This window comes from Oratosquilla oratoria, chromosome 43 (assembly GCF_046742065.1).
Source record: "Oratosquilla oratoria isolate Oo_2021 chromosome 43, ASM4674206v1, whole genome shotgun sequence".
In the NCBI taxonomy this organism is placed as follows: domain Eukaryota; kingdom Metazoa; phylum Arthropoda; class Malacostraca; order Stomatopoda; family Squillidae; genus Oratosquilla; species Oratosquilla oratoria.
The window spans coordinates 30061000-30071907 of NC_134819.1; the positions used below are offsets into that span (position 1 = coordinate 30061000).

The window sequence follows — 10908 nt, forward strand, 5'->3', positions numbered from 1 at the left end:
TTCTGATATACAATGTAGTCTCTCCTTTTTACTTCGATGGGCTCTCGGCTGAATGCAACCGCGTAGACAAGGACGCCGGACTGAAGCGGAAGAACGGGGGGGGGGGGGGAGAGCCCACGGGCCGACGCGACGGTGCTTTGAGAAGTAGAGGCACCGCTCGCGGGAAGCGGGTCGACATGATCGATCTTCATTTCTATAGCTGTCGTCGTTGTCGTCGCAGCTGCCGATGAAGAGCACACTATCTTCTCGTCTTTCATTAAAAAAATAAGTTATTTTTCCTCCATGTGCTAGCAAATCTAATTCCATTTATTCTCCAGGTTGCTGTCCTTACAAGTTGTGAGAATTTGTTCTCCTCTCCATACTGCCCTCCTTACCTTGCTTCTGGTGACATTCATCTGGGATTTGGGCTGGGGTCCCAGGCTTCTAAGCTAGGGGTGGGGTGGGGGTAAGGGTGGTGGTGTTGGGGTTGTGTGTGTGACCAGACACTACCTCCACTATGGTCAATGCCTGACCACTGAACCACCGCAAGAAGAAAAAAGATCTCCCGAACTCGAGTAGCTTCTCTTTCAGGGCACAACTCATTTCCTTTTCGTCTCCCGTCTTCAGGTAGGCATTCATCATTTTGCTGGAGCAAGTAGAACAGGGTGGACTACCCTGGACGTTGATTACACACTGTCTTCATTGGGGATTAGTCCTTCATTCAGACAGGCAGCCCAGCGCCGATAGCTACTCAAGATACCGTCATCCACTTTCATCTTATCTCGCCTGAATCCATTCCCACACATATGTTTGAATTGGGGTCGCTACTGTCCGGTCACTTTCACTTGCATGGACCTTCCCCCCCCCCCTTTCGCCACGTGGGGGGATGGTATGGCGAGTTCCTCCCCCCCTTTCTTGTACACGGACCCACTCCCACGAGAAGTTTACCTTATTTTATTTCACCCGACTGAGTGGTGGTGCAAAGATGCCCGAGAAGTGCATTTCAGGGAGGGGAAGGGATTTTTTCTCTTGATGATGTGAGGTAAAGTATATTCTTTTCTATAATGCCTTTTACCTATTGCAACCACGCTAGCTTATCTTGGTAACTAACCGAGTTTACTAGGTCATTATGCATTGCATACTTCATTATCAGCAGCATAAACAGAAGCAGTAGTAAAAACAGGATATGCAGCAGCAGCAAAAGCAGTATCTGATGCGATGTAATAGAAGAGGAAATGTCCCTAGTCTTTCAGAATTACCGCCATTCATTCGGCGTGTAGTTTGCATCATTTCATGTCGACAAAGCCGTTTCCCCACACCTCCTCAGGTCACACAAGGTCACACACCTCAATGTATCCCTCATCTTATCCAGTTTAACGATAACTTGCATTTTGTTTAATACACTTAATTGATGAAGTATTATGTGTTTGTCCTTCATATATATTTTTTTTCTATAACTAGCCAGGTGATACAAATTTGTGCATTCTCGTGTTCCTGAACACGGTTAAAAAATGCACATAGGTAGTTGATTTTTTTGTATAGTTTTAGGTTATTTTCTTTTTCTTTCGTGTTCTTTCGTGTTCATTAAAATTATATCTATAAAGAGAAATGCCATGTGAGGAAGGAACCTTTATTGGTAAATTCAATATTCACAGACTCGTCGGTAACTGCCAATTGCATACAACATTATGTCCCCCACTGCCAAATGTGGAAAAGTGAGTTTGGCCAAAATAACTCCTCCTAATTGGTAATGGAGTGATTGAAGTCTCAGTCGATTCCTACATATTTCTTTTATTTCTATTTCATTTTATTTATTTATTTATTTTCATTTTTTGCCAGAAACTTTCAGCTAATCAGGCACTTCGTTCTAACCTCCAGTAAAGGGTCTGGCGGTAATACCAGAAAGGTCCCAGGTACTGGGTAGTCTGGGCTCCTTTACGAAGATAGACTGAAAACTTTCATTTATTATTTCTTTTCTAAGCCAAAGCCTCTTCAAAGGCCTCACCAACCACAACTAGATTGGTGATTACTTCCCTCTGTCTGAATTTACCATTGATATAAACCTGTGAAACAGTTTCAGTTCATCTTTGGTTTTATCTACAACACCGCTTTCAAAATTAATTTCCTCCTCCTTGCAGATTCTTGTGTAGTCGTTTCTAGTTCGTTTATAACCTTTTACTTATTTTAAAAACGACGAAAATGTCATGATAGAATCGGAGGAAAAAAATGAGTGAGGCGTTTAACAAATGTTTTCTCTCGGTGTTTACTAAGGAGAGGTTAGATAAGGTGACTGCGATCCGATTTTCAGTGGGGATGAGGAAAGCAGACTATCAAATATCAGCATTAGTAAGGTAGAAGTAGTCAAACAGATTAAAAGACTTAAAGCTACAAAATCCCAGGGTCCAGACGAAAAATTTCCGAGAGTGCTTGAAGATTGTAAATTTGAAATCTGTGACCAGTTTACAGAAATATTTAATAAGTCGATATACATTGGTTTTGTGCCTATTGTTTGGGGGCAGGCAAATGTTGTCCCTGTTCTCAAAAAGGGAGTTAAGTCGTCTATATGCAACTACAGGCCAACCAGTTTGACATCAGTTATATGTAAAATGCTTGAATCAATAATAGTTAATAGACTCAGAGATCACACCGAGAAACATAATTTGATGTATATACGTCGTCAGATAATAATGATAGTTACGATGTTATTTACCTTGACTTTAGCAAAGCGTTGGATAAGGTGCCCCACCAGAGACTACTAAATAAAACCAAAGCCCATGACATAGGAGGAAAAGTGTTAGAGCGGGTCACCACAAATGGCGTAAAATCTAGTGGAGTTCCTCAGGGCTCGGTTTTGGGCCCCTTATTATTCATTATGCACATTAACGACTTGGACAATGGGATAAATAGTGATGTGAGTTTGTGGACGACACTAACAGGACGCCTAATTAAGTCAGGAGACGACACCGAGATTCCGCAAGATAATTTTAACAAATTGTTCACATGGTCGGTGAAGTGACAAATGGACTTCAATATCTCAAAGTGCAGCGTGTTAAACGTAGGGCTACACAGTCCCGAAAACAGATATAACTTAGATAATACGATTTTAGAGAAAACTGAGTGTGAGAGAGACTTGGGAGTTCTAGTGAGTCCTGACCATAAATCCAGGAAGCAGTGCACCAACGCCCGAAATAATGCTAACAGAGCATTAGGTTTCATGGCAAGAACAATTACGAATAGAAGTGCAGAGGTAATTATCAAACTCTAGCGTTAGTTAGACACATCCTTGAGTATGCGGTGCGGTTTTGGTCTCCGTCTTATAGAACGGTCATTAATTCACTAGAATCAGTACAGAGGAGAATGACCAAAATGATACATGGGCTCAGAAATTTACCTTACGAAGAAAGGCTTAGGCACCTTAACTTACACACTCTGGAAAGACGCAGTGTGGTGTAATCTAATAGTTGTTCAAGTGGATCAAAGGCTTTAACAAGGGTGACGCAAACAAGAGCAGGATTCGCAGCAATGTATTTAAATTGGACAAATTTAGATTTAAGAAGGAAATATGCAAGAATTGGTTTACTAATAGGGTGGTCAACGAATGGAATAGATTTAGTAACCATGTAGTGAGCGCTGAAACTATCAGTTGTTTTAAGAAACGGTTAGACAACTTTATGAATGGGGATGACAGGTGGTAATAGACATGGAACTGCCTAGTGTATGCCTTATGGTCTCTTGCAGTCTCCTTCATTCTTATGGTCTTATATTCCTCCATTTCCCTATGCCATGTTCCTTTTTTTCTTAATCTCGTGCTTTTTGTTGAACCTGTTTTGTTTCTGCTTCTTCCTTTCACTAATCCTCGGCACATGTTTGTGCACTCTTAGGCTGCAAATGTCAATAAAGATTCCCAATTCCTTCATTATTCCCGTGACATTCATGAATTCCTCCCTGTCTGCCTTCCCAAAACTGTGTCTGCCTTGCCTGTGTAATTCATTCCTTGACTGTCCTCATCCACCAGTTGATGATGCCTGGCTCTTTAGTGAGTAGCAGATCTAATCTTGTGGGAATATCATCGCCTCTTAACAGTCACCATTGTGTTCTTTATTGCTATACTTAACAGGATATTTCTCCACGAATTTATCATACTGTTTGCTTCCCACTCCTCCCAGTTTATCTCACTGTATTTAGAATCTCCAATAAAGACTACCTTTTTTCTTTGAGTTTTCTTGTAGTGTCTCCTGTGTAATATACCCTCTTTTTTAAATTCTTTACATTCTGATAACTCTCTAAAGATGGCTACCGCTTTTCTCCTTCAGTCCTCATTTCATTTATTTATTTATTTATTTATTCATTTATTTATTTATCTATTTATTTATTTATTTATTTTGGTTTATTCTAAGAGTTTATGTGTCTTTGCACATTCGTCTTTATTTGAATCTTTCCTAATCCAAACATTTCTATTTTTTTTTTCGTGCTAACTTCCAAGACATGCTGATTACTTTATTTGCTCTGGTTTACAGTTTGAATCTTATTTTCATTGGACGCGAGCCATTTTTCTTATACTGACCTAACCTCAACATGCCATCATTCTAACCCGTTACATCTGAGTTCTTTCTCAGAATCATAGAGGTAAATTTCCTAGGCTTTTGCATCTCATGCTCCTGGTGTACCCCCCTTGAAGTAACGTGGTCTTCTTGCCAGTGGGTTTTGTAACTTTCACTCATGGGAAGAAAGAAATTTCAATTGTTTAAACTCTATCACGATTTCACTTAAATCCATTACAGAGATGCTTTTACCTTGAGATATATTTCTCTCTTTTATTTTGGCCTGAGCGACGTCGAAGATTAAAATAAAAATCGCTATTTTCCCTCCCTGACTCTCTTCCAAAGTTGAAACCAGCATTTAATGTTCCTACAGTGATTCTGAATAGCTTTGCTTTAATCCTTGTTCACTAGATTGACATTTTTTCCAATTTATATATTTCAAGAGACTAAAATTTTGAGCGTCGAATGTTGCGTCAACCCCCATCGTTTGTGTGATTCACCATGGTCTTGGATCACGTGTTGAACTCGTGGTCGACAGCTTTTTCCCTTCCGGAAGAGAGCACAGGACTGAAATATATATATATATATATATATATATATATATATATATATATATATATATATATATATAATTGTGTGTGTGTGTGTGCTGTGTTGGACAACTAGAACTTCTAGACAGCGTAATCTACTACCGTATTCTACCTTGCTACATCTACAGCCTCTACATGTCGTCTATCGGCTCGCACATATGCTGTGCATCTTGCTGTGCATCTCGCTGCACCACGCTAGGAGCGAAGTGGTATTCTTTGACCTCACTAGAAATGCAAGGGTCAGACACGGTCAATTTCTATTGTCTTCCTGGGTCGTGACCTCGCCAAGCAAACTACATCTGTGCAGCAAACTCTGACGCCTGACAACCATGAAATTGCCATTTCATAATAAATGATTCCATAAGTCATTTCGCTCCTGTCCAAGTTCGGACACCATTGTACAATATCACCAACTACGTATTATCTTCTCCTTAATTATATAAATCATGTAGACAGCGTTATGTACATAAATACCTCGTCGGTAACCTTGCCACAAGCCCATGTATATATAAGTTTATGTTCTCTGTGAGAGCGGGATATTCTCTACACAAATAAAGAACAGAAAGGCTCCGGCTGTTTGAGATCGCCTCCACGCACTTGCCATCCACGCCGCTCGCCAAAGCCACATACCGCTACAATTACCAAGATATATGTTTGTCGACTTGCTACACAAGTCCAACAGCTGTATATTTAAACAGAATAAATGATAATGCGATTTAATAAGGATTGTTGTTTGAGTTTGACAAAGATTTTAAAGAATAATAAGCTTGAAAAAATTAGCTTGGGAGCCTTAGGGTTTAGTGACAGCAAATCAAAATTGCTGGCCGCAATAGCTAGCAGAATGACAAGGGTGTGCAGCTGAGGAAACAAGTTCCACGGCACATCATGGCGTAAAGCAGTCTTATTATCTGATGATAGAAACATTGCAAACTGCCGCAGTAATGAACAAAGTCGCCAGGGCTATCTCTGGTGGGCGCTTTTATAATTTCACCTGAATCGAAATATTTCACCTCCCTTGTCACCACTGTCACCACCACTGTCGGTCCTCGACCATTACACTTATATTTGACTTATAATTCCACTCGTCTCGAGGCCCCTTGCCTTCGTTACATGAGTCTCACTAAATTTTCAAGTTCTTATGCAGTAGGCCCTATGCCTTGTATTTCCTTTAGTCTCCTAGTTTCCAATTTCATTAGGCCCCATGCCTAGTTCTCTCGACCTTTGGGTTAATAAAAGGGTGGTGAATTGCTTGCTTGTTAAACTAACGGACTACACGCAGAGTGCCCACCGGTTCTCTCCAATTCTTCAGACCGCCTTCGTTCAGACGTCATTTTTTTGTTCGTCCAATCGTTTTTTACTTTTCAACACAAGTGACACACCTTAAGGGCGTGTCTTTTCCTTTAAAGCCAATAGTATTTCTCTACATACCCATTTACCTCCAATCCGAGAGGCTGTTACAGTCCTTCCAGAATTATTGCTGCATAAGCAAAAGCATAGAAGCAAAAACATGACGTCATTGCGCAAGTGGTATGTCTTCACGGAGGTGGTCTGTAGCTAACACAGTTTAGATTACATCAGCGATTATAAAGCAGTCACCTCCGTCGGTGTGTTTACATAGACAGTACGACGCCTTCCAATCTTTGTTTATAACAACAGTAGGCGTCGAATCTTGACTTGTTGACTCAGCATTTTAATACCCATGTATTTCCTAACCTGATTACCATTCGTACAACTACCGGCCTCTTACAAAATCCCTTAATTCTAAAACATAGCAGCAAAACGGAGGCGCAGTTATCAAATATGTCCTGAAAGACTGTTAGGGCAGTTAGGGCCCGTAACAGTGTAATAAGCCACGCACATACAAGCACACTGGACGGTGAGGCGAACGCACAGGCATGCAAGGTTACGCCTAAGACAGCGTGGTCAGGTATGGACAGAACAACGGCCCTCTGTAGTGCCAGGAGTGGGTGCCGCGTTTTGTTGCCAAGAGTCAGAGCCAGTGTCACTGTCAAGGGAGTGTCAGGAACGAACAACAACTCCGTAAGGGCTTCATGGTTGCAAGGCAAAGATAACGGAGTCATCACCCCTGTGAGTGGATCAGTAGAGTTCAACCAGGGTGGAGAGAAACAAGAACAAGCAGAAAAAAAAGTGAGAAGAGGAAGGATTTCGAGCAACCTGGTCCCCATGGTTTATTATTCCTCAGCACCTATATGAATAAGGCCTTCCCGTGGCTATAGCAACTCTGTTACTGACCAGCAGCAAATTAGCAAACGCTTCCCTCTCTTGTCGTAAGTGCCCCTGAGCCAAGCATAGCACATAGATCTCACGAGTAAAAAGCAGAAACCTCAGTGTTTTTTACCTTCCCCCTTTTCTTAGCGGCCAAATACAGAAACAGGGTATGAAACTTATTCCTATGTACGTGTGAATGATGATTAAGGTGGATTACTTTATTTCAGTTTTATCTTTTCTTCCATAGATGAGCAGTGGAATTCTTGTAAAAAACTGCTTTTCCTATTTTGACATATATTCTCATTCAGCCCTGGTTTTCCATGCAATTTTATGGCTAAAACTGAAGCAGATTATATATTTTTCATTTTACAATCCTGGTCATGATCTAGGTAATTTGTCCTAGCAAGAGTGTAAACAATGAAGAATAAAAAGAGTGGATTTGTAGGAAGTGAGACATCATGTTTATTCGTCTGTGTCCCGCAGATAAATATTATAAAGATTAAAACCTTTTAGTGGAAGATAATCCGTTTTCGACAGAAATACTCATTATCCTAAAATTAATATAGAATTTGAAGAAAGGGGTTGGGTGAACCCCACGATTTGCGGTACTTAGAATGAGTGTAGATGTTTAGTGCAAGCAAAAGAAAGAGAAGACTTGGTTTCTTGAAATCTCAGGTTTCTTTGGAGTACCTGGCGGCTCCATAGCACCTGGCTGGCTGTTGGAGAAAGAGGGCGCGTTGTCTGGTGATACGGAAGCTCAACCGAGGGCATTGAAGGGAGTGGAGGGTGGTCTGTAATCGTAGCCTGTGTTGCACTGGGCTTGCTGGGTCTGGGTTCTGGTGACGGTGTTGACTCGACGGTCGAAGGCCGTGGAGGTGACGTAGTTGGTGTTGTAGACGGTTGTCGTGACGTACTGTGTCTGTACGCGGCCAGGGAGCTGTTGCGTGTTGATGACCGTGCTGGTGACAGTTCGGTACTGAGTGCCTCCGGGCACGTTGACAACGGTAGGGACGACCTGCTCCCTATAGATGGTGGTGGGCACGACCTGTGTAGAGACGACGGTGGTAACTACCTGGGTGGGAATGACCTGGGTGCGAGTGACAATTTGGGGCACCTGCTGGGTGCGGATGACGGTGGAGACGCGCTGTTCGACCTGGGTGCGAGTGACGTACTGTGTCTGGACATTGGTGCGGACGACTTCGGAGACTTGGGTTGTGTAAACAGGGACCCGGACAGTGGAGGTGACGTACTGAGTCTGTGCAGGAAGCTGGACTGTGGTGTAACGGACCTGGGTGGAGACCTGGGTCTGGGTGCGGTAGACGGTGCTGGCTGGAACGATCTGAGTGGAGTATTGGGTGGAGTACTGGGTGCTGGTTACGTAGATGGTTCTGCCGGGCTGTTGGACGGTGCTGGTAATGGTATTGGTTCTGAAGACGGTGCTGACGACCTGTTGGGGTACAACTTGTGTGGAGACGACTTCCCTGTAGATAGTGGTCGGGACCTGTTGAACCCGGGTGGAGAAGACGGTGCTGTACTGTACTTGAGGTCTGGTCTGAATCTGTGTGCTGGTGACATAGCTGACCTGGGGAGGGAGGGTGACAATCTCGGTTCTCGTGCGGTACTGGGTGTCGTAGACGGTCCTAGTCTGGTAGGCGATGGAGGGTACGATCTGCGTGGAGACGACTGTGGAGTACAGGGTAGTGAATACTTGTCTGACGCTCTGCTGGGTCTGCGTGACGACCTGGACATCGTTGTTGTAGATTGTGGTGGGGACGATTTGCGTGGAGTACTGGACCTGTGTGCGGTAGACGGTGGAAGGCACGCAGGGCTCATTGACTGGAGGCAAGTAGCCGCCAGCTCCTCCACCACCCAGGGAGCCCTGTAGACCGAATCCATTGAGCTGCCGTCCGCGTTGGAAGGTGCTGGCCGCGGTGGGCCCAACGGCCAGGGCCACTAGGAGAAGCAAGGCAGCCACGCGCATCCTGCAAAAGAGCTTATGCAGTCAACCAATAAGGACAATGAAGACATGGGCATCAGCAACAGAATATAGAATGATCTTTGCGAACAAACGAAAAGGGGTTAACTCACCTGGATGATAAAGCATTTGAGTGTTAAATGGATCGACAATGAGGTCAAAGAAAAAAAAATGTCATTGTATATTTAATATAGAATTTGCCATTTAAGTTATTAGCAATACTCTGATTGTACGGAGTGAAATAGGAGTAGTTGGATGCAGTATTCGAAGGTGAGGACCCATAGGGGCTCGAATGGTAGGAAGAAAAGGAAAGCGGGTAGGTAGCAACTGGCAGAAAACGCAGCAGGTCCATCTGGCCTTTCGCTCATTGTTGGGGTGTGTAAGTAAGGTTAATTTAAATAAAAAAAGATCGAGGTGTCGCAACAAATCACTGGTTTTGTTGACGCTCGCTCGAAGGACGCATGGTGATCGCGCAGCACCACCACCCGAGAGAGGTCGACTGGTCGTAAGTGCTCAGCCAAAGGTGAGGGGATTGGAGGGGGCACGGTAGTTGTAACCAGTCTGGCCGCAGGGTTGTGTGACAGTCTGTGTGACGGTGGCTTGATCGTAGCGTACTTGAGTGGTGTAGACGACCTTTTGCTGCTGCTGTGTCTGAACGACCTGACTGGTGACGACTCGATCTTGGCCAGGCACCTGGACGACGGAGGTGCGGGTGGCGGTCTGGGTGAGGATGACTGGGTTCCCTGTGACGTACTGGGTCTGGACTCTGGTCTGAATCTGAGTGAAGGGTTGGACCCTTGTCTCATATCTGGTCTGGGTGACGAAATTGGTCTGGTACCGTGTCTGAACGATCTCCTGTGGGACAGCGACGGTAGAGACCTGCGTCTGCGTAACGACGTTGGTCCTGGTGACGACCCTCTGGCTGGTGACAACCCTGTTGTCGAAGCGCGTGGTGACGACGACGGTGGGGATGACTTGCTGACTGGTGACGACGTTGGTGGAGACGACATTGGGTCCGGGGATGGTCTGTGTCTGGACCTGCTGTTGGACTCTGGTGGAGGTGACGTACTGGGTCTGCGCGGGCTGGTTCTGTCTGACGACGGAGGTCTGGACGACGGTCTGGACGCGGGTCTGCTGGACGGTCCTACCTGGGACCGTGACGACGGACGTTCGCTGGACGTTCTGGGTCTGGTATTGGATCTGTGTGGACACGACGGTCTGGAATCGGGTGGTTGTGACTTCAACGGGGACGACCTGGGTCTGGACCTGCGTCTGCGTGACGTAGCTGATCTGAGGGACGACGCGGGTGGATGTAACGTACTGCGTCTGAACGATGGGAGGGCTGGGGACGGTGTTGGTGACGACGCGATCCTCGTAGCGGACGCTGGTCTGCTGGACGAAGCTAGTTTGGACGCGGACCTGCGTGGTCACCCTTGTCTGGAAGAGCGTGGTGGGGACGACCTGCGTCTGGTAGTTGACGACGGTGGTGTATCTGGTGTTGACATTGTTGACGACCCTGGTGGAGAGCTGCGTTTGGATGGCGGTGCTGTAGACGACGGAGGTGGAGGTGGCCGGGACGCAGACTTGGTTGGTG

The 10908-nt window shown here is 44.9% G+C and overlaps 1 protein-coding gene across 1 annotated transcript in view; it reads right to left on the bottom strand.

Moving 5' to 3' along the window:
* Positions 1-7777: 7777 nt before the first annotated feature.
* The window catches only part of LOC143022086 (uncharacterized), a 5792-nt gene continuing 2661 nt past the window's right edge, over positions 7778-10908 (bottom strand). The window contains exon 2 of the mRNA XM_076180051.1: positions 7778-9321. Within this exon, the coding sequence (XP_076036166.1) occupies positions 8097-9320 (1224 nt within the window). The 5' untranslated portion in view covers position 9321 and the 3' untranslated portion in view covers positions 7778-8096. The remainder of the gene's footprint in view (positions 9322-10908) is intronic.